The 23768-nt window shown below is 46.0% G+C and overlaps 1 protein-coding gene across 4 annotated transcripts in view; it reads left to right on the forward strand.

Moving 5' to 3' along the window:
- SEC31B (SEC31 homolog B, COPII coat complex component) overlaps window positions 1-22339 on the forward strand; it is a 33768-nt gene extending 11429 nt beyond the window's left edge. For 3 of the 4 annotated variants that reach the window (XM_080347946.1, XM_080347945.1, XM_080347948.1), the window contains 18 exons: window positions 849-1010; window positions 2901-3053; window positions 3775-4005; window positions 5258-5332; window positions 5924-6007; window positions 6954-7059; window positions 7446-7624; window positions 8305-8431; window positions 9548-9693; window positions 10905-11078; window positions 11707-11895; window positions 12568-12781; window positions 13164-13490; window positions 17417-17472; window positions 18707-18853; window positions 19258-19374; window positions 19872-19943; window positions 20656-22339. In XM_080347946.1, coding sequence (XP_080204072.1) covers window positions 849-1010; window positions 2901-3053; window positions 3775-4005; window positions 5258-5332; window positions 5924-6007; window positions 6954-7059; window positions 7446-7624; window positions 8305-8431; window positions 9548-9693; window positions 10905-11078; window positions 11707-11895; window positions 12568-12781; window positions 13164-13490; window positions 17417-17472; window positions 18707-18853; window positions 19258-19374; window positions 19872-19943; window positions 20656-20835 — 2739 coding nt within the window. In that variant the 3' untranslated portion in view covers window positions 20836-22339. The remainder of the gene's footprint in view (window positions 1-848; window positions 1011-2900; window positions 3054-3774; window positions 4006-5257; window positions 5333-5923; window positions 6008-6953; window positions 7060-7445; window positions 7625-8304; window positions 8432-9547; window positions 9694-10904; window positions 11079-11706; window positions 11896-12567; window positions 12782-13163; window positions 13491-17416; window positions 17473-18706; window positions 18854-19257; window positions 19375-19871; window positions 19944-20655) is intronic. The other variant, XM_080347947.1, reaches the window with a different exon arrangement.
- Window positions 22340-23768: the final 1429 nt, after the last annotated feature.

The following is a 23768-nucleotide window of genomic DNA, read 5'->3' on the forward strand; positions in this document are numbered from 1 at the left end:
CTGTTCTTAGGAGGCTCTACTTGTATTCGTACCAATGAACAGAAAATTTTCAGATGTGGGGTTTGTTGCTTTGTTTGTTTGTTTTTCTTCTTTTTTTTTCTTAACTTAACAGTTCAGATTTTGTTACACAAAAGTGCAAGATTTTATGTCTGAGAAAAGAAAACCAGCTCTTTTTTCCACAGACAAGGAAGCTGTGATCCTCTGTGCTTTGTGCCTGTGAGGCATAAAGAAAATACCTTAATTTTACAAACTGGAGGTTCAAAGTCAAGGTTGTGTTAGTGAATTGCCCAGCATCTGTGAACTGAACTTTGGATTTTTGGACCAGAAACTAGTTGGCTGCAATTATCCTTCATAGTTATCTGCAGCTATTACAGTCCTCTCTTGTTCTGCTTTTTCCCGTAGGCTTTTATTTTCGTTGTTAAATTTGTTGTTCTAGTCTATTCTTTCTGTTTACATGTTCTTGCTCATGACACGTTCTTGCCCTTTGGCTTCTGTTTTTCTGTATTATTTTCTGGTGTATCTCCCTTAGTTAACAGCAGGTGTGACAATACTGTAGTATTGTGATACAGTAGTACTTAGCACAGCAAAACTGACTTGATTTTTTTGTTGTTTGTTTGTTTTCCTACAATCAGAATCCTGTTGTACAGCACTTTTCTGTGGCTTTCTGCTGTTTGGGCTCAATGCACTGTAATTTGATCGCAAATGTGTCCTTCAAAAACCAAAAATAAGATACTCATATACAATGGTGAAATAGAAATAAAGTGTGACACAATTGCCATGGGCAAGTAATTTGGGGAAAGCAGGGGACTATTTGTGTTGTGCTTCTGCCTCCTCTTTTTCTGTGATAGGTGGTTTACGAGTTACCCATTCGGAGTCAGTGGTGCTTTGATGTCCAGTGGTGTCCCAGGAATCCTTCAGTCTTCTCTGCTGCTACATTCGATGGCTGGATCAACATTTATTCTGTTATGGGTGGCAACTTAGAAGCTCAGCAGAAGACCCAGGCTGACAAGGTAAAGTCCTGTGAACGTCTTATAGCTCGACAGATTGGCAGGTACTCATGTCACTGCTGAGAGCGTCAGAAGCACAAATACCACAGGATGACTGAGTGACACAGTCTGTCCTGCCCACCGGGATGTGTAGCTGTAAGGTGTGGAAACCAGAAGCTTCCTCTGTGGGAACTTAATATCCACCACGTCCCAAATGGACTACGTTGCCTCTTGGCTACGGTGTCTCAGTATTTCTTGCAAAATTAATTGTAGTGTGTGAAGAGAACCAAGATCAACTGTAGTTTTGATGTTATATGTATTTTATAATTTTACTACTAGACTGAAAATAAAGCAGCACACCTGTTAGAGCAACAAGCTTGTCTTGTCATTAGGTTAAAATTAAATGCGTTGATACTAATTAATACAACACATTATTCTTTATTAGTTCAGAAGAGAATGTTTATAGGTAGCTTATAAGCACTATTAGCAATATTCCTCATCAACTGACTATAACTTGGAGCATGTTAGTATTTTGATACTGAGACCCATTACTCAGCCATTGAATAGGTGGACAAACTCTGAATGGATTAAACGTCAGTACTGTCTAAAATTTTAGCTTTAATCTGGTGTCTAGTCTTTTAATTCCCTCCCTCTCTCCCAGACAACAAATGCCTTACAGTACAGATTTTAAGGGAATACATATGAGCTGGCTTAAGTGTTATTGATATAGTCATTTACAACTGTCTGGGTTCAGTTTCATAGGATTTGCAGGAGACAGAAAATACTTCATCAAGCAGCAGCTGTAGAAGATTAATGATTTATTTAACCTATGGAGAATTTTCTTTCTGTGCATTCTTCACGTGCATGTGCCACACTTTCACTCTTCAAAACTGGAGGACAGTAGGGCAGAACAATTCCTCGATAAACAGAATAACAAGAAAGAACAAACATAGGAGGGGATAATGACAATTCTGGAGGTGGGGAGTTCATGACCAGGAAGTCTCTTTCGTCTGGGTTCCATGGTATCAGGACAGAAACTTTTGTTGAAGACGTGGTTGGTGTTACTGGTACCCTGGTAGTGTGTATTTATTTTTTGAAGGTTTAGGGTGATTCAGGAAATGGTCTGTCTTTGGAATTGGCTTCCCCTCAAAAGAGACATATAGGTCTTGCCTGTGATTGTTTGGCAACTTTAGCTTGATGAGCCCTGTGTTGCTTCTTATCAGGTACGCAGGTCAGTTGTATTTTGGAGCGATGCCGTATGGTCCAGTCAAACTTGAACAGGGTTATCTTTAGCAAACAACAAATATATGCCAGCAATGTTAAAAATTAAGAATGCATGTGAACAGCATTGTATGTATGCTCCATGTCAGAAATCCAGATCAGAGGCCACTTTTGACCCTCTCTTCTCTAGGCAAAAAAGTCTGGAGAGATTATTTCACCAGCCTCATCTAAGCTGTAAAAGCTTGAGACAATCCTTAAAACTAACCCATTTGAAAGACCCCAGCAACAGAATGGGGGTCAGCATTTCTTTGTGAGCAAAACAAGAAATAAATTGGATAACTTTTGACCATATGTGGTCACTGTCTTGGCTGAAACAAGTAATTTTGTAACTTCTTTGTTTATAAGCTTGGTGCTAGGCAAAGCAGTGTTTGTTAGGGCATTTGCACCTTGCTAAGGGAAAATTACTTGAAAATCTCCCGTGGTGGAGCTTTCTTGAGAAATAATTTCTGGAACTCTTTGGAAATACTAAGTCTGTCACATAGAGGCTTGGTGGTGTTCCAGGAAGAGGTGCTGTAATAGCCTCTTTCTTCATCAGCAAGGAAAGTGACTAATTACTAAGCAATTGGTTTTTGTGCTTACTCCATACAGAGAGGAATTGAATCATACCTTATTCCTTTCTCCATCTGATTCTAGATCTCTTCCTCCTTTAACAACCTGGATCCCTTTGGCACAGGACAGATCCTTCCTCCTCTGCAGGTGCCAGAGCAAGTAGCTCAGACCACCATGATTCCACCATTAAAAAAGCCACCCAAGTGGATTCGCAGACCTGTGGGTGTTTCATTTGCAGTAAGTTAATGGAGCATCCTTACCTTAAAATGCAATAGATGTCATCTTGTGACACAATCTTTTTCTTTCTCTAGGGAAACCTTTTTATCTTCTTGTTGCTAGTTGTTTTAATACCTGTTTAAGGTGCAGTGTGATGTCCCATGGAGCCAAAGCTCTTTTGCTCAACATTCAGATATATTTCTAACAAGAAAGAGTCCTGTAGCAGAGAACAGGAGGTCATAAGTGGGAGTTAACGAAGCTATCTTGTAGGCTGTGATGTGCATTCCCATCCTTCTCTTTCTCCTTCCTATCCAGATATTTGATTTTCCTCACCTTTTCACTCCTAAATCAAAAGGCTGAAAGTTCTTTTAACCTTTGGCTTGTCTTGTTCTCTGTCTGTCTAGTGGCTGCCATTTATATTGTATTTTTTATCATTGCAGCCTACCTCTCCACGTCAGAAAAGAACAAACAGTTCCAAATGGTACTTTTTCCTCTGTGTCTCTCAGCTATTTGCAGTTGACTAGGCCTGACAGCACATGTACAAGTGTAATGGTTATCAGTCTTCAGCTGAAGGGCTTGTGATGTGAAGTCCCTCAATGTCCCTGCCATCCATACACATTAAACTGTTTGGGTTCCTTGTGATCACAGCTGGAGATTGAGTCCACCTCACTGAATGAAGAGCCGAGTTCCTTTTACCTTTGTTTATGAGAATGCTCACTGTGTCTCCCTCGGTCTTTTTCAGTTTGGAGGAAAACTGGTTACCTTTGGTCTTACCAAAGCTCCTGGACAGCAAATACAGCACACCTACCCACACGAGGTGTTCATCAGTCAAGTCACTACTGAAACTGAATTTCTGCTGCGGTCCAGAGAACTGCAGATGGCCTTGCAGTCAGGGAACCTACTTGATTACTGCCAGGGCAAGATCCAGAAAGCCAAGCTGCCATTTGATGAGAACCTTTGGAACTTCTTGAAGGTAGGATGGCTGTGGTGAAACACAAATATAAGTTCTTTTAGAGTCCTGGGGTGAAATATGTTCATTATGGTCCTCTCTAGCCCTTTATATTTGAGGTTTTTTAAAGATATAAAATGGAACCAAGTAGGCTAGTTAATTTTGTGTAAAGAAAAGTTTTTGCAGTTGGGGTATTAGAGGTTTTCTTATTTTTCAGTAGGAATGGTCTTTTCAGTGAACTTGTTTGGGTTTCCTGTGAAGGTACTAAACAGGATTTTTCTCATCTTAACCCATTGCCAGGCTATCTCTGCCTGCTACTTGTGGAGCTCTACTGTTGTTACTTCTCAAGGCAAAGTCCAAAGGGGCAACGAGATTCCCCAGTAAAAAATAAGAGACCTGTCGTGGCACGAGGACTGACTGTAGCGCCATGTAGGACAATGGTTTCATTGACAACTTGGTAATATGAAAGAGTTTGGTAGTGAGGAGTGGCAGGGCTTAGTCTTGGTAGTAGCTTACAGACACTTGTAGGCAGGGTGTGTGTGGGGTGAAATATTTGGAATAGTGTTACACTTGCATGGAGAATCCTGTCCCTTGAATAGGTTGTCTAGGTAGTCACAGTAGTCTCCGTTGCAAGGGTTTTTGCAATAAGGGTCTTCAGCTGCATTGGCTGAGATACATCAAACTGTCATTCTAGTGGATTTTTATAATCCAGCTGGCCCATGGTCCTGTGAAACCACTCTGACATGTACAAGATCTATTACTATTAATTGTCTTAAACTACAAATCAAGCTTCTATACAGAAGGCTGTCCTGCTTGACCATTTCTGCATCTGTCTCCCGTCAGTCTCCTCTTCTTCAGGCTGAACAAACCAAGTGAAGCCAGCTAGGAGTTCAGGCAACCACCTTGTCTCAGTTTCATCCGAACTGAAATCACTCCCTAGTCTCTATGCAGAGATGAGCTTGGTAATTCCTATACCATCCAAGGAATCAATGACTAAGTACACTACATATGCATACAGTCGTAGCCCTGATATGCAGTTGTACCTCAATTGTAACTACATGACAAACTTGAATTCCACCCTTTTATCATTATTATAACTTAAATTCCATAGATTTTCCCACAGTAGTCATTAGGTGGACTTGTCATAGTTGAGTTCCTTATCTATAAACTGAGCTCTAAAATTTGATGCTTCCAAAAGTAGCCAACTGTTGGCAGTGTGTAGCTGTCTAGGATTTTACATGTTTTCTTGTCTTTTTTAATATCCTTTGGGACTCAGGTGAATCTGGAGCAGGATTCCAGGACTAAACTCCTCAAGCTGCTGGGCTACAGTAAAGAGGATCTGCAAAAAAAGGTAAAGGGTCTTTCCAATAGAGAGAAACATTTACAGGACAGAAGCTGCTGCAGGAGAGTTGTAGGGTCCCTACTGGAAATGACTGAGTGATCTCATAGCACACAAAAGACCAAACTGTAGGAAATGCAGTTGAGAGGCACCTCAAGTATCCCCCATTAAAAAACAATGGGCACCTCTAAGGGTATAACTGTAGCTGTACTGGATCAAACCAGGGGGGTCTTGAGCCCTGTTATCTTGCTTCCAGTTGTTGGTGCTCTGGGAGGTGTGTAACAACGGTGCAGTTGTGAGAACTTCTTTGAGCGTCCAGCTCTCAGGGGATTCCTCAGCCAGGAAGAAGGTGACACAGGAAGACAGGCTGGCATAGCACTGATGGAGCTGCAGGGGAGGAGACTCTTGCAGCAGCATGGATAATGGTCTGAAAAGGACAAATAACCTCCAATAGGCAGCCAGCCAGAAACAGGGAGAGGATGAGCTTCCAAATGGGTGAAAGACCTGGGGGAATTATGTCTGGGGCTTGCCAGTCACCTGGTGGCTTTGCTGCCCAGGTGTTTAGCTTTGGTAGGGGCTTCACTCTGTCTGTTGCTTTTACAGATCGCCTCGTGTTTGAGTAACAGGATCCCAGATAAACAGACCCTTCCTGAAGCAGATGAGACAAACGGTGCACAACCAGATCAGGTATGTCCTGTACATCTTGTCAGCTGAGAAAGCAGTGGAGGGCAAAATGAACAGGAAGGTTTAATTCCAACCACAAGTTGTTGGGCTTGATGCAGGCATCACAGAGGGCAGTTCACAGGCCTGTCAGCCACTCATAGGGTCAGACTAAGCGATTGTAGCGGTCCCTTCTGGCTTTAAAACAAATCAGTGGATGATGAAGATGGACTTCTGGCTGCCAGCGCTTGCTTCACAAGTGCATTCAATCTTCAGTGATAGAGTTAGCCTCACCCCAGCTTAACTTCATGCTGCAGTTCTGGATTTCCTCTGTGAAGCTTCTGCTGTGGTATTTCTTTTGAATTTCTTTCCTTTTTACCTCTGTCCTTTGAAATGTATTCTCACATGATTTTGGGATGCCCATCTTGAGATGCCTTCCAAGGCCTGTTTCACTATGCACTGTAAATTTTATTCCTCTAAGGTATCTAAAATTGTTGTCCTCAAATTAGGAACTTTCTTCACAAACCTTAAACACTGGCTGAGATATTCTAGGGGTAGCAATTGTGTCCTGCATTGCAACAGAGCACCAAGCATGACTGTGATTCTACCTGTTAGTTACAGATATCACTTGTGCTTGTCCCTATTCCATCTAAAATTGTTCGGCTTACTCAAGGGCTGGTGGTTGAGTTGATGAATGCTGGCCAGCAGTACTGTCGGCATTGCATGTGTTACACTGTCAGTCTCCTAACATTTGTCAGTAGCAGCGCTGCTCTTGTTGCTGCCCTGGTGAAACTGTGCAGGTTGATAGAGCAGTGACAGGAGGCATGATGGGTTTTTAAGTTGCAATCAGATTTATATGAGCATGCTTAACCAAATGGAAGGCAGCCCCCTCTCACTCCGTAATCCATTACACTGTTTTGGGCAGGATCTGTGCGTTCAACGGATTAGTTAACCTCTTGCCCTCTTTGCACAGCTTTTGATAAATTCCAGTGATGATGTAGCTGCTGTTTCCTCTTCAGCCTTTTTTGACAACCTCATCCCCCAGAATATGAGCACATTGGAGATTCCTGTCACAGAAGGTATGTTACATGAAATGTGCTTCTGTCCTTTTAGGAAAAGGGGAGAAGAAGGGAAACCAGAAAATTAGAGATACCGGGAAGAATCTGTTCCACTTCTAAAACGCATGAGCCATCCCAGTGTCATGCAACATCTATCAGCATTGTGCAAGGAAATACTCTTCACATATAAGAGACCTATTAAAAGTACAGAAGAATCTTTTAGATGATGGAAGACTTACTGTCAAGTCAGTGATGGTTTTTTAAGTACAAAACCTGATTTGGCTTTCCACATCTTTTAGCTGGGCTTCCATACATTAGTGGTTTTTGCTGCCTGCTCTTTAAAATGAACATCATCAATGCATTTGGATGGTGCCCCTGTGGATTAACTCTGCTTCTCACCTCTGTAGATACAGATGGACTCATCAGCCAAGCCCTTTTGTTGGGCAATTTTGAGGGTGCAGTGGAGCTGTGCTTGAGGGCAGAACGCTTTGCTGATGCCATCATCTTAGCTATAGCTGGTGGGGAGAACCTCCTAAAGGAGACCCAGAAGCGCTATTTTGCCAAGAATAAGACAAAACTCTCCCTGGTAAGTGACAGTTTTGTGTAGCTACTGAGCAGGGCAAGGTGTGTGGTATCTCGGCAGATGTTTGTTTGAATATATGTGCAAATGCTTTGGCAGGAAATAGAATGTCTGCAGACTCTGTGCGTCTCCTCTTTGCTAGATGTTTACTCTAATCTCTTGGTAGTTTCATGACAGATTAATGTTGCCTACCTAGAATGTCTGTTCTGCGTTCCTTTTCTTTGTTTTTTTTTAATCCAATGGTTTCTGCCTCAGCTCCCCATGCCTGTAGCCTGTGGAGCATCCTGCCCCTTTACAGCCCAGCTAGGAAGGTCCTAGCTTATTAATTGACAAATGAGGAAGTCTAAGAGGGCTTGGGATAGATTCCTAACACTATATTCCCAGTCATTGATGCTAGCTGCTCTGAAACAAGAAATGTGTTAGACAGATCTTTAGTCTTGCCTAATGTGGCTGTTTTCATATTCTTTTAAGTGCTTTGTTGGGCTTTTTTACTTTCTTTAGGGCATTGGATTCCAATTACTGTTAACACTGAGATGCTGGGATTGGTGGACCTTAATGTACAGTGAGGTAGTTGATGCATGGTGGGAAGCGTGCCTGAGAGTGAGCTATCCCTGTGGGTGCACTTGCTTAAGCAGTCGGCTTATCTTTGTCTTCAGTGACTGACAGGCCTTCTGCTTCTCTTACAGCTGCTTTCCTCCATCGTGCAGCAGAACTGGCAAGATATTGTTTGCACATGTGATCTACAGAGCTGGAAGGAGGCACTGGCCATCTTGTTAACATACTCGAAGCATGAGGACTATACCCAACTCTGTGGTATGCAGTGTACTACGTTTTGGTAGGATTTCCCTTAGGGGAAGGCAACTCGGGACCGCTTACAGAAAGAAGTGGATACTGTTGAGGAAGGAAAGTATTCCTTACTCATTACAGCTAACTGGAAATTTTTGAATAAGCAGGGACTGTTCAGTTAGCAGAATGATTTATGCACTCTATAGCTGAGAATCTTAATGTAAAGATATATATACTGACATTTCCTGTCACCTCTACCAACAGCATGGAATTAAATAGGATAGGCACTAGACTGAGACACTAAGAGGTTGATATTTATTATTTTATTTTGCAAGGAAGGGGATTTCCTTGACAGTAAAAGGTCAAGTGGCTTCACTCCATCTGAAAGAGGTTTACCATTCCAGCACATTTCCCTCCCTTTTAAGCTCAGAAACAGAGGTTAATGAATATTTGATTGCCGCAGTAGTTTCTGCAGTCCTGTTAATAGTCCAACACGCTCTCAGTTGTTCTGAGAGTCAGAATTCAGGGACAATCTAGTGACTGAATCTGATGAAGTTACTCGTGTTGCTGGGAACCAGCTCCTGGCTGATGGGAACAGCCAAGTGCTGTTGGAGAAATGCCAGCACTTTATACAAGATGACACAAGTTGAAATGCAAGAAAACATGACATCTTTTACAGATCAAATTGTAGGTTTGGAAAGTGGTGGTGTGTTAGTGAGATAGTTCCAGCTCACCTTTATCTCCTAGTGTTTGCTAAACATTACCACTACCAGATTACTAGCAGTCCCTGATACTGGACACTACTGTTGCCTGGAGATTTATTTGGGAAAGAAAGAGCATTGGATTTTTTTCACTGAATTCATCTGTCATTTTTTACGGGTTTTTCTTTCTTTTGTATGTCTGGGCAGACATATACAAATTAGCAAATACTTTAAAAATTATTTATTTTCTCAACCAAGTTGGCTTTAGGATTCCTTAATGATGCTTATTTCTCTGTGTTATGCAAGAATTAAGTGCAGATGCAAAGCTGTCAATGCGTTTTCATTCCAAGACAGAGCAAGATTGCTAAGAGATGGGCATTGGGGTTAATGAGCTCTTCAAAAAGAGAGTGTTTAAGTGTTTGCTGTATTTCTTTCTCTCTAGACATGCTGGGTGCCCGCCTGGAGTCGGAGGGAGATGCAGCCCTGTCCAATGATGCCTGTCTCTGCTACATCTCATCGGGCAATGTGGAGAGGCTGGTGGAATGCTGGGTAAAAAACCATGAGACTTCGTCACCCCTTGCCTTGCAGGTAGAGGTGCTATAATATTGGTTTGACTCCTCTTTAGGCCAGTCTGGTAGCCCTGATCTGTTTGCGTTATCCTGTCAAGCAGAATATCGGACTCCCAGCAGACAGTGGAGACCTGTTCGTAGTCACCAAGATATCTCCTTCTAGCCTGGATTACAGGCTTACATCTAAAGGAGACCTGCACTCTTAAAAGTTAAGGGTTCATGTGTTTAGAGAGTACTGATTACACTGCATATAAATCCAGCCATGGACAGGAGTTACAGCCTACCTGCCTGTCTTTGTATACCAGTGTCATCTCTGAGCTTCCTTTTAGTCAGAGAAATTTAGACTGTACCTGTTTTCTTACCAGTAGTTGCCTGGGAGTACATTTGCTGCTGTGCTTATCATGTATCCAGTTATGGTCGAGTTATCTGGCTTACCTTCAGAACAACCTCTGGCAAAATAAAGTCTAGACTGTATTATTCCCACTGCAAGTAGAATGATCATTTGTAGGAAATCACAATTTGCAGATGAATTGGGGCTTCTAAGTGTTGTTTTTAACTACCTGTTACACCTAAACCTGTCCTGACTAAGGCACTAAACCCGGTTGTGTCCAGCAGTCACTAGAATGAACTAGACAAGTCTTCCACTCAGATATCTGCAGATAATGCCCTCTGCTACAGAGTTCCCTGGTTTTGCAACCCAGTGGTGAATAACAGCAACAAAAAGACATCTTCAGCATTCCTGGTTGTTTTTGTAACTGGCCTCCTCCCAATTATCAGCCAATGATACTTCTAAAGATATAAACATAACTTTTATTTCTATGAGTTGAAGGAGCTTTGAATAACTAAAAATCTTCTGGTCTGTTTGTCAGCACCAGTAGTTTTTCCTAGTGAATTTCTCCTGGTGTGATTTTAATCCTTCTTCCAAGCTGGTAGCTTGTAATTCATAGAGTTACAGTATAAATTTCCTAGTAAAAAGATGGCAGTTGTTTGGAATGTCCTTGTGGCTTCTGATTTTCTTTTTCCCTTGCCATAAAAGTAGCAATGTCAGGGTTTGCTTTCTGGTTCCTGTTTTTTCTCCACAAAGTGCATCTAAGGAAATGGTAATCAGTGGTAGTAACTGATATAGAGTGGAGTAACTTCTGTTCACATTGGACCTGATGTCATCTGAAAGTGGGAAAAGTCAGTTGGATTCTGAGTGGTCTGTTTCTTCCCTCCCCCTGGCTTATTCAGGATCTCATAGAGAAGGTGATGGTGCTGAGCAGGTCCATTGAGATGCTCCGAGGCACAGCAGGACCGGCGCCAGGCCCTGTCTTGGCAGAACGAATCACCCAATATGCCAGTCTCCTGGCATCACAAGGATGCTTGGCAGCTGCAATGAATTACCTACCTAGCAGCTCTAAAGAGGTGAGTGAGAAACGAGTTGTTCTGGGAAGGAGCAGGATACGGGGAAAAATGGCACTTTGTCTGAGGAGGTGCTTGAGTTTTGACATGCATCAGGATTTAAGGTTTCACCTTAACTATGGTAATTTGAGAACAGAGTTATGTTGGTTTTTTTCTAGGACACAGCCTTTGTCTTCATTTGCTTTTCCTTTGTGTAGTCCTTTTGATTCGGGGAAAAGGAAGGGAACTACAGAACTATAAAATGGTTCCTGGAGAACAATGCGGAGAAGCAGCTCCCTAGGGAAGCTGCATCTATTCCTGAAACTAGCTGGTAGAGGAAGGGAATGGGGAGGTCACCTTGTAGTTTGAAACAGATCTGTTGAGTGCCCAGATATGGGCAGAGGTTGCGGAGGGAAAATTAGAATTGGGGGAAGGAGCAGTGAGACTTCGTCTGCCTGGGAATATGGCAGGTGAAGTCCCAGATTGTCACTTAGAGGTGTTTGGGTTTTTTTCCCTGGTGGCTGTTGGGGAAATGGTTAGTTTTGCAGGTTGATGCTGGGTGCTTTGGGGTCAGGGTCTGCTTTGAGTGCCTCCCCAGCACCTTCCATATGAGGCTCTCAAGGCACTTCTCCTAAAGCATAGTTTGTTTCAGCTCCTGATCGAACAGCTTCGAGACCGGCTTTTCCATGCTCAAGGAGAGAATGTAGCTGATCAGCAGCCACCACCTTTTCCCTACACTCGTGTCAATGTAGGTGTCATTAAACACATATCTCCAGCAGCCAAGGGTGGTTCAGCCCCTGAAGGAGCAGCCCACAAAACAAGTCCCAGACATCCAGAGAAGGTAGGCCTTAAACTCAGGGGTTTGTGGCTTGAGGAGGGGAAGGAAAGTTTACTGGGTTGTGGAAGGCATGTAAAGTAATATGACATGATGCAGATTGCAGGCACTGAGGAATTCATAGGTGATGTCCTTCACTGAAGCAAACAGAAGCTCTATGATAATCTAAAGTAGGATGTCAGGCATCTTTTCACAAAGCCCTGTCCCACATGCAGTCACTGGAGGAAACTCTTAACAGGTGTAGTGATCCACTGAGATGTCACGTACTGAGGGAAAAGGGGGCTGTGGTTCATTCTCCTATACCCATCTCACCTTCATATCTCAGTAAAGTTAGTGTAGCATGGTATAATCTCAGTTCTTGCACAAGAAAACTGTTCAGGAAGTTTTGCGTCCAGCCTCTATTACTTCATTATTGTTCCTTCATTATTTCCTCTGGTTGTGCTTCAAGGAAGTTACTGTATGGAAACTGGCTCCTGAGGACTAATTCTTTTGAGAGCCAGAGAAAACTGAGGAGTGTGGTGCCCAGCTTGTTGAGCAAGTTACATGGTGGGAAAGGCCTTTGATCCATCCAGGACACTGACAGCAACAGGATCTTCTCTTGCCTGAGAAGTGACAGGGATAGAAAGCATCTGCTTATGTCTGTCAGCCATTTGCAAGTTCTTTGTTTTTTGATTGCAGCCAAACTATCAGTCGTCATTTGCCCCTTCAGCACCTCCTCAGCCTTCAGTGCCTTCACTCTTCACACCTCAGCCAGTGCCAGCGATGTCTATGACACCTCACCATGTTGTCCCTCCCCAGACCAGCCCAGGTCCACAAACAAGTGTCTATTCAAGAGGGCCCCCATACCCACAGTACAACTTGGGCTTGGCTCCAGCAACCGTTTCAGGGCCAGGTAAGCATTGTCTCATAGTCACATCCATTCTCCAGGTTTTCTTAGACTAAAGCCTTCAGCCTGGATGGCTGCTCTGCTTTCTTCCTCAGAAGCCTATTGTATTTGCAAAGAACAAGTCAGCTGTCTGAGAGGCTTTTCAGTGCTTCTGACACATCTAGTTCTAGCAACTGCTGCTGCATGTCCACTGATACTAAACATATACAGGGCTGGAGAAGCCAGAGCCAATTTTGTGGTAGAATTTGACTGATGTAGCCTGAATTGTGGGAGATATACCTGGTATGGGTATTCTAGGGTATGGCTTGGAGGAGGGCAGACTTAACAGCATAGAGAGCATCAGGATTAGTTTTCACATGAAACAAGTGATGCTCTTTCTCATTTGCAGCTGTCTCACAGTCTCAGCCATTTGGACCAGCAGGGGTCAGACCTGTTGGTCCTGCTCCGTTTCCCAGCCAGCCTTCTCTGCCGGGACAGTCCATGCCCATGACATCTCCTGGTGTTCCACCACCCAGACCTGCTGTCTTCACCCCAGTCTCCGTCCCATCATCTCAGCTTCCTGCAGCTTGTCCTCTCCCTGTGCCAAGCCAGCCTCCTCTGGGTTTCTCTGCAGCACCCTTCAACTGCCCCATGAACATGAGTTATCCTCAGGGAGGTCCTGGAGCTCCATCTACCAAACCCCTGCCAGCAGCCAACATTGCTCCTCCTCCCACGGGTAAGTACTGCTTGTGTGACTCAAGTGTCCAGGACACTCCTGGATGGGGTTTTCAGTTCGTAATGGATACAGACCTTCTGAGTTCTGGTCTGTCACCATAAAGGCTGGGACTAACCTTACAGGCACATTGTGCTGAGTCTTGCTGTGGGGGTGAAACACAGCAAAGATGACAGTTTCATTCAGCCTGCTCAGCTGCTCTGTCCTCCAAATTGTGGCTACAAGATGCTGTCTCCTCAGGTCCCTAGTGCACCCTGAGTAGTCATCTACTCCAGAGGCATCTGCTCTGACTGAAAGAGTGGTGGTTCACAGGGAATATGTGGTGAAAGGCTTTCTGATCTTGATACTGCTTGTGTAACTTACACAAGAAGTGCATTTGAAATGCTGGGAGAGCAGGATACCCCTTGCTTAGCTTCACGATGAAGTTCCTCGGTCTACTGTGCTCTAGTTCTCCTGTTTTTCCTGTTGCCACAAAGTGCTTGCCTGGGAAGCACTTCTGGGTTCTTCTGTGCAGTGCTCTAGACCTGGAGCCTTTCCCTTCTGGGTCTGTAGTTTGAATCCAGCCCAGCCTGCAAGTACTGTGAAGTCCTTGCTAGCATGATGAAGAAAAAGAGAGTGTTGTTGGACCTAGTCCCCTGTGGATGTGCATTCCCTCTATTTCCCACAACATCACCACATCTGGTACTTGTTAATTCTTTGTTTGCTGTCTCAGGGGACAGGTTTAGTCAGGCTGGGGACATCCATAACAACAAGGCTGACAATCCTTAGATTTTTGAGCAGATGCTTCTTCAAGCCACATATATTCTGAGTGCGAGGGAACTGCAGCTTTCAGGTTTGCCTTCACCTGGAGTCCTTTGCTGAGCTGTGTTTAACAAAGAACAGCAAATCCCATTGTGTGAAGCTCTGTGCCAGAGGCTGGACAAATTCCTTCTGAGAAGCTATCAGAGATAGTATCCAGGGATGTTACTCATTGAGTAAAAGCTGTTGGTGCTGATGACTCTCCCACCCTGCCTTGATTTTCAGGTTTCTTCCCTTGGCTAGATCCCCACATGGATCATGCAGGTAGTACCCAGAGAAGCCTCCAGACCTCAGGGGGAGGCAATGTTGCTGCTTTCCGTGAAACATGGGGTGTGTGCACATCTTGCTGTGTGTGCATGCGTGCATGCTCATTGCTATTTTTTGTTTCTTTGCATGCCTGGGGAGCTATAGAGCTGGGGGAGTGGACGTACTTGTCCTGAGGACTAGTAAGTAACAGCTGGGGTGTTGAAAGTGAAGTGAAAGCACTGTGCTCGCACTGATGAGTTGGGTACAGAAAACAGGGCTCCAGCTTCTTCCTTCTCTACTTTACATCAGTCCTGGAGGAATTAGAACATTCTCAGTCTCCGTGTCCCTTTGGGCAGTTGCTGGGTCAGCAGGACAGGGAAGCCCACTGTTTTCCTTCCTTGGGTCTCTAGGCGAGGAACAGGCCAGTGGGCTTTTTCTCCCCGTTACACCCCCAGCCTTATGTGTGGCTTTGCTTGTGCTTTCCCCAGGTAGTTTGAAAGATGTGGGTCCCAGCATGAGCAGTGGTGGAGTAGAGCTTCCCAAGCAGAATTTGGCGGCTCTGTTCCAAGAGGAAGTGGAAAACCCTTTTGACTTTAGTTACAGGGCAAAGTTTGGCTTCGAATCTCAGCCCATCTGTTGAGGAGAATTTGGGTGGTAGAGTTTTTCTGACTGATACTTTGTACTGATTTATCTCCTTGAGATTCATTGATGATGAAGAGCAGGGTATCTTCCAATCTATCTTGTCAGTACATTGTGGTATATTGTGGGCTGTCTCTGCACAGTGACTGCTTCTTGCACCACAGGCCATCTGCCAGGCACAAAAGATTATTTAGGGAGTCTCAGCTTTACCTAGGAAGTGTGAATAATCCATAGGCACTTACACCAGGAACCAAGATTTGCTGTGTGGAGTGGGACTCTAGAAAAGGAGTTGTCTCTTCAGCAGAGAAACAAAAAACCGCAGTGTTTCCCTTTTAAAGGCAAGATGATTCAATGGAAGGATTTCAAGCACTTCCTCAGGCTGAAGATGCCCTGTGGGAATTCTCTGCTGGAAATTTTTCTTCTGGCAACATTTACCCTCAGTTTTAATGGCAGCAGATGACACATCCAGGTCAGCAGTGCAGACTGGCTTCCTTGAGAGAGGTTTCTTGCCTGCTATTTTTGTTCTTGTTTTGAAGCGGCCTGTAAGTTCATTCAATCTGACTGGCCAAACTTGCTTGCTTTGGAAATTCCTGAACATGATCTGAACAGCTCATGAACACATTCACACTAGCACAATGAAGGGAGATCTCCACTTGTAGAAATCTCGTGCTCCTAGGGAGCATCAGGGGCAGGGTGAAGGACAGCGTGTAGGCTGATCTCCCTTCTGGCCGGGATAATCCCTGACTCCAGCCTGTGATGGTCTTGTTTTTTCTAGGACAGGCATTGCTGGCGATCACTGCCATGGGGCACTCCTTTCAGGGTTGATGAGAAATCTTTCACAACTAGCATAGGGCCAGATAGTCAGAGTTTCATCCAAGCAAACTGCAGCAAGGTCCTCTTGTCTCATGTCTGATTATTTAAGTGCCTGGTTTAAAGACTGTAATTTAAATAGCTGTTTCCTGTGAGGATTCAAAGTGCCACTGGGTTGGAGTAGTGCCAAGGGCTGCCAGGCCACAGGCTCGGTGGGGGCCATCAGAGTTCTAGGACACAGAATCCTCAAGCTAGAAATGAGTGCCAACTTAATTAAACTACTGATCCAAATTCATCTGAGAGAGAGTCTTGAAATCATGGGAAAAGGGAGGGCAAAAAGAAGCTGCCAGAATTTTAATAATAAAGGTAATTAAAGTAATGAAGCACCTTTTGCATCTTTCCCCTGAGATTTTTAAAGCTCAGTTCAGGATCAGTGGCTCATTAAGTGTGGCACTGAGCTCCAGCAATTCTGATATTGCCCCTTAGAATTATGCCACTTTCTCACAGATTATTTCTGTCTCATGTGCTTGAGGTTATTAATACTGGGATGACAAAAGAAGCACTGGGTTTTTGTCTAGAGATGCAGGTACCCTTACAGGAGAGCAGCAGACAAGGTAGTTGGAATTTGACCATCGCAGAATGAAGTGTGGTCACAAGTGTTTTGATGTCATGTTGTCTGATGGATTTTTAATTACCTAGAGGGAGGTTAGAGGCTAGGTACCACAGAAGCATCTGCTGAGACACGCCTTGGCTCCCAAGGTCATTATTGGTTAAGTCTGTCCTCTTCTAGTTGAGAAGCCAGCAAATTTTGCCAAGCTTTGGTTCTGAACATTGATTTTGGAAGGGGAAAATTTCAACCCACTCCTGAGTTTCCCCCCTTTATCACAGCAGCTGGCACTGCTGTGGACTGCCACCGTGAGGCACTCCTGTGAATGCTGCTGAGCAGCCTCCTCTCACCCCTGATGCAGCCCTCGCTGTGGTAGGTCAGCACTCCATGCTCTGTTTGGGGAACCCCAGGAATTCCCTGAAGCCTGATGTGCACACACATGCAGGTCCCAAACAAGGCGCAGGCCTGACTCTGAGTCTGACTCGTGCAGCCTGTGCAGGATGCAGAAAGCTTCAGGTAGTTGCAAAAAAGCTTTCTGTGTTAGAGTAGGTATGCACCAGGGCAGTCTGATCAGACATCGCCTCTTGAAGCCTCTGCACATACTCAGATGCTAAGCATGTAATTAAAAAAGAGAAGGGGAAGCAAGAGCAGTTCTTGAGCCTGTGAGCTGGGCCTGAAATTCCTCAGCAGAATTGATCTGAAGGTGCAGTGATGAGGGAATTAGAGCCCTGGGCCTTTTTGCTGAGGGAGGCTCCAAGCCACACAAGAAACCATGAGTTGTTGCTGTGGCCACCTTCTGACATTTGTGTTGTCTTGTCTCTCCTGGCAGCTCAGGAATCTTGGACTGATCCCTCTGCTGGAAGAGGAGGTCTTCAAAAGAAAAAGGTAAGCTTTAAGTTGCAATACGTCTGTTTTCTTTTAGACGGGGAGCTCCATGCAACAGATGCATTCCTAGAAATGCTCCCTGTCCTGCTCAGTAGGTCTCATTCCATGTTGGTCTGCCTACTGCATTACATGCTTAGCTACGACTGGAGTCTAAGTCATCTTGACCCTTTGCCATCCAAACTCGCATGCCGTTCTCCAGGATGGCTGTGCTGTAACATGGTTATCATCTGTGCTGCTGCATCCTGTCACTGCTTCCTAGGCTGACTACAGTCACCTGTTGCTAGAAATATGGATTTAATCTCATCCCTTTGCCCATGCACCTTTTTTGATAGTGGCCAGGGAGATCGTGCTCACTTCACACCTGACAGCTGGGGGCAGCATTTCCCCTCAGCACAGTGAGACCCACAGGGATTTTACTCAGATACTCACTGATGAGACACCTTTGCTGAAAGAAGCTGGGAAAGGTGTAGCTGTGAGCTGCCTGCCATGTTGGCCCTGCTGCTCTCTGCCTTGTAGTGATTGCACTGGAGCACCTGTGAGCTGAGCTCTTTTTCAACAAATGCTCTCAGTACCCCATTTCTATCACTGCTGCCTGCTGGCAGGTGTGATGAGAAGCTTCTTTGGCACCATTCCCACCCCCCACTCCTCTTCTTTAGCTTGGAACAGACTTCTCGCCCTTTTTCTGGCAGCATAGCTGGGAACCTGCTTCAGGCTGTGCTCACTACAACAGGATTAGCCTCTTGTTAAAGCCATCTCCTTTTGATCTAGCCCCGTTGGAGTGAATCTATCCTGACTCTGTGGCTTAGCAGGGGCATGATGAAGTGTTTGCAAGAGGATTCTCCCCCCATGTCGTGGGATTTTCCCCAACACTTGCGCTGTTGGACACTTTACTGCTGCTAATCTCTGCATTCAGGACTCGTGCCGTTGCAGAGCCAAGGCGGCTTTCTGAGGACCAGTGCTTTCAGGGGCAACAGATCTGTTTGATTGAACAATTCCAGAGGAGTTTTCTTGCTGTCGCTTTGACTGTTCATCTAGGATGCAAGAGGAAGGGCCCCATGCTTTGGGGCAGGGGGCTGGAAGAACAGGGTTGTGTTATGCATCATCTTGAGAACTCAGCACTGTGCAAGTGAGAAAGGGAGTTGAATTTGGCTGCAGAGAGTGTAACCAACTCTCCTTCCTCAGACTTGCTTTTCTTGATTTTTTTTTTTTTTTCTTTTCATTCATTTTCTGACAGTTGCCTGAGAAATTTACTCCTCCAGCCCCCATCACAGCTCCAGTAATGAACCTGCCTGCTGAGCCCCAAGGGATCCATCCTCAGCTGTCTAGGTTGCAAGAATCTGGCCAATCACCCCCAGGAGCACCCAAGGAAGGCAACCTGCAGGTACCCAGGGAGAGTGGGATGCTCCCCAGCCACAAGTTCCTTGGCAAGTAGAAAAACAACTCAGCTTTTGAGATTCTTATTGCTTGGCAGCTGCAGCTGGCCCTTATAAGACATCTCTGCCTGCCTGTTAGAGAAGTTGCCAGGTTGGAAAATGACACCTGGGTATGGCTGGGAGAGAGGCAGGGAGGCCAGGCAGGCCGTCAGCCTGTTGGAATTGGGAATCCACAGTGACCTGAAGTTGTACCGCAGTCTGAATATGATAATCTAACTCTGTGCTTCCAGGTATTCTCTGGGTGTGTGAGAGAGTGAAATTCTTTTGTGTTCATAGTTGCAGGAGAGGAATCTCCCTGCTCCAGCCCTTTATGCTCCTGTTGCATTAATTCAGCTCCTTCTTTCTCTGCCAGTATCACCAGCTACCTGTGGAGAGGGTTGAGAAGAAGGAGGTGCCCCCTGAGCACCAGGCTCTGAAGACCACATTTGAAGGGCTGGTGCAACGCTGCTCTGCTGTTGCCACTGATCCAGTAAGTCCTCCCTTCTCTGATCTTTGGATTTTTTGCCCTCATAGATGTTTGACTGGTGTCAAACCTGGAGTGGGAAGGATATTCTTTCTTTTCCTCAAGGAGACCAGGAGGTCTCCTCCCGTTTAGGTCAGTCAGGGTGAGGCTGTCTGAATGTCCCTTGGGTCACCTAGTGGATATTTGTCAAGCTTTGGAAGTCGTCACTCTCTCCTGTAGTCTGTAAGCACTGTCAGAAGGGAGGAACACCTGAGCTGAGAGATGGGAAAAGGGGAAAATCCACCTTCCTGTCTTGGGAGAGAACATGTGCATTAATATGTGCACAGTGAGGGCATGGCTGCCTTGTGTCACAGTCCCTGGCTGGCAAAGGCTGAGATGCAGCTGACTTGTAAGGTGCTGTGGGAAGAACAGAGAAGAGGGGAGGGACTGAGAGAGAACAACTTTGTTCTGGGAGAGGTGGCTTGGAAGCTCTGACAGAGTTAGCAATAACTGTTTCACTTCAGAAAACCCGAAGGAAGCTGGAGGATGCATTGCAGCGGCTGGAGTGTTTGTATGAGAAGCTCCGCGAGCAGGCAGTAAGTAGATGCCACCATTCCCTGTGGTCTACCCAGGTTCCTGACCTCACCTTTGCACTGGGTTGTGGGCCTTGGTATCTGTCCCAGTGCTACCAGCACAAACCCTCTTGAGAAAGCTAAGAAAGTGCCAAACCTTATAACATACCTTGAATCCATCTCATCTTCCTTAACCTTGGCCCAGACAGCTGAAGAGCTATTTGCAGAGTCCTTTTGCCCCCAGGAAGTACACTGGCATATAGACAGGTTCCAGATGGGAATGGGCAATTGGGGGTAGTTGTTAAGTGTGAGCCTACTGTAACCTCTGGCTTAGAAAACTCTGCAACTGCTGATGCCACTTGCTGGAGGAATAGCTATCAAGAGAAGAATTCTTTTAGCATACACCCTTTTCCTTAGTGTCCATATTAGGCCTGAACAGAGCCAGGGTTCTGTACTAGATGGGCCTTTGACCTCTTCACATACCTCAGATATTCAATTTATGTTGAAATGTTATTACTTAGGACCTGCATTCACTGTAAACCAGCCTGGGTATTAGATTAGTGTTTGTGGGCTGGGAAACCAAGGGAAGAAGCAGGCTATCCTTCCTATCAGTGCTTGACTGTGTAGGTGCTGCTTGTTGAGGATGAGGTGGGGAACAAGAGGGAAGGGTGTGGAGGTTGGGGGGTCTGTGTTACAGTGCTGAGCATGCTGACTCATTTCTGCTCCCTCCCCACAGCTCTCTCCAACCATCCTCATGGGTCTCCATGAAATTGCCCGCTGCATTGAGGCTAGGAACTACCAACAGGGTCTCCTGGTTCACACCCAGGTGGTGAGCAGCAGCAGTTTCAGTGAGGTGTCTGGTTTCATGCCCATCCTGAAAGTCCTCATGACCATTGCTGGCAAGCTGAACGTGTAAACAGTGTGGAGCAGGTGGAACAGTGCACGCTGAGAGCTGGTGGACTCCCTCATCTGTTGACATGCTGCAGGTCATGGACTCTCCTTCTGACTCAGGAGAAATAAGTCTGGGCCAGTGCCTGGAACTGTGCTGGGCCAGTGTGTGTGGCCTCACCTGCTCTCCAGACAGCCAACTGGGGCCTGGGACTCCTGGAGACTGTTCTTTCTCTGCTCTATTAGTAGTCTGAGGCTGCTTCCGAGTTTCAGGCTGCCTAGGTTGCAGAGATCTTCCCTCTTCCCTGTTTACCTGGCACAAAGGGGAAACTGCTTCTTGACCAGAGTGAGGTCGCTTTATTTTTTTAGGAGACAAACAGGGCTGGCACCTGCAGTGCCACCAGACAGAAGAGCCTCAGGCTCTATTCCCTGCTCTAGTGTAAGCTGCCTGAGTGGTAGCTGGGCTCCCTTGGGACCTAAGCTGGGGTATCCCTGTTCTGCTGGGGTGTCCCTGTTCTGCTGGGCTGCAGTGGGGATCTCTCCTCTGGTTCCTCCTCCTTCGTTCTCATCCTTGACTCACCCTCTTGCCCCTCTGCACCTATATCCTGCTACAACTAGGGCTAACTACCAGCCTGCTCTGGCCTAGTTTTGGTTCACTCTTCTTCACCCAGCCCTTTCTTTTCATAGTCGAGTCTCCTGTTCACTGTCTGTCCCACTTTTATATTTTCTTCCCCCATAAGCTGCAAGCTTGAGCCCTTTAAATTTCAGGCCCAGGGCTGATTTCCCTCCTCCAGCTCATAGTACTCTCCCATTCAGGAATACTAGCAGATTGGACCGACCTGTGTGCTCCTTCCCAGAGCCGGTTGCATCCTGTGTTTGGACTAAAAGTTACACTCTCTGGCTCCTGGCCCTTTTCACTTATTTTATGTTGGTACAGTTGGCCTTTTGCCCACTGGCGTTACCTGAAGGCTGCCTACATTGGGATTTTCAGACAGTCTAGGGGCTTTAAGAGTAGCATGGATTGTTCAGGTCCCAGAAAGAATCCCCTCAAGCTACTCTAACCAGCCCAGACTTGAACAGGGGGAAACAGCTCATTGCTCCAAGTGTGGTGAATTCATTCTGCCAACAGTGACAGATATGTGCAAAGGTGGTTCTTCAAGGCCCCTTAGCATCACCTCGTGCAACGTACATGCCATCAGGTCTCAAGGATATGGCTGTGCTGATGCCTTTCATCACTTTGGCATTTCCTCTGTGGTAAAACAGATGCATGAAGCATATCTGTCCTGGGGAAGAAGTCTGGGAAGGCAGATGGGATTTTAGGGCACATCTATGTGTGTCTTTCCCTCTCTTCCTCTCACCCTTTCCTTCTAACCAGGCAGTGTAATTCTTGGGCCCCAGCTGGGAGCAAGGCTTCTTCCCCATGGTTGGCTGAAGCCAGCCCCTGCCTCCTCTGCTTGCTACTGGAGTGATAATGCCATCGTGGGCCAGTGGTTCAGTGATTTACATGGATCAGCCTGCTCTACCACAAGACTCAGGAGGGAGTGGATTCAGAGAAGGGAGGGAGAGAACATGTCTCATTCTCACCTTTTCAGGTCAAAGTGCCTCCTTGTTGCTGCTGTGTTGTTTCTATTGCTGCGGTTTGATGCACTGAGAAATTACAGAACAGTGAAATAAAAGCTGTGTTTTGTGATGCTGCTAGCTTTCTTCATGAACTTGTCACCTCCAGCTACAGGAGACTTGCCTCAGTCTGCAGGGCCACCCACTGAGTTCTTGGCTGTGATGGGGGGTGGGATTGAGAATGGTGTGGTGGAAACCAGAGTCTGGGCTCTGCTCATGTCCTTGTGGGGGACACCTCACACTCTACCCACTCCCTAAAGCTGCAGGGTCAGAGAACTGATCTTCTCCAGATCACCCACCTTATTGTGACTGTTCATCTGCATCAGACACAAGGAGGCCCCTGGGATGGCTGACCTTCCCTTGGGGAATCACAGCAGCGTTGGGGATTTTACACTTGACATTGAGAGCTGGAGGTATGTCAGTAAGTAACCAGCCTGTGATGAGATCCTCTCCGGTTTGGAGGAACTAAAGGTTGAGAGAGACTGTCTGGCTGGGGAAGATTTGAAGGGCTATTGCTGGGAAGGTTTATGAAGGTTCTGGGGTACTATGGACACAGCACACACACATTCTGCTGCTGGCAGAGGCAAACATGAAGCATCACAGTGTCTTGCAGGTGGCTTTTGCAGCCCAGACTGTGAGCTGTTAGCAAACAGTCTGGCCCGCCAGCCATCCCCTATCAGGAAGATGAAACAACTTGTCTTCTGACCCTTCTGATGCTGAACGAGCGAGCAGGTAACCCTGGAAGCACACACGTGCTTACCAAGTATGTAAGGAAAGTCCTAGCTTTCTGAGGTAATTTAAGGAGCCTGATACTTCTCAGATTCTGCCTTTCTGGATGCAGTTATAGTACCCTGTGCAGCCCAGCCTCTCTCTAACTCAGGCCGCTTGTACCACTGAGAAATAAGCATGCATTCTCCATGTATTTCTCAGGTGTGTTTGACTTGAGTTCCTTCCAGCACGCACCGCTCCTGCTAGCCATGGGCTCATGCAGGGACTGGCTATTTATCCTGCCTTTGCTGCGTGTCCTTCCTGCTTGCCCCTTTGTACCACTGTTGCTCAGTTTTGCTTCAGGTTTACCCCAGTGAGCGCTGTCCCTAAAACTCTCGTTAGGGAAACCAGGTGGGAGCAGTGAGACAACCCACCTGAGGGGTTTTGAGAGGCTTGTGGCAGAAGCCCTGTCCCTGTGTCCCCGCTGCGGTATGTGTCCTCACAAGCCGCCCGGGAAAGCACTCCTCCAGTTCAGCACTGTCTGCGGGCTGGCTACAGCTTCTGGTCTACAGGCAGGGGCCGCTTGGCATGTCCTCCCGCGGCATCCCTGCGCTGCTCAGCAGCGAAAGTGTTTTC

The sequence above is a fragment of the Nesoenas mayeri genome (genome assembly GCF_963082525.1).
Source record: "Nesoenas mayeri genome assembly, chromosome: 7".
NCBI lineage: Eukaryota > Metazoa > Chordata > Aves > Columbiformes > Columbidae > Nesoenas > Nesoenas mayeri.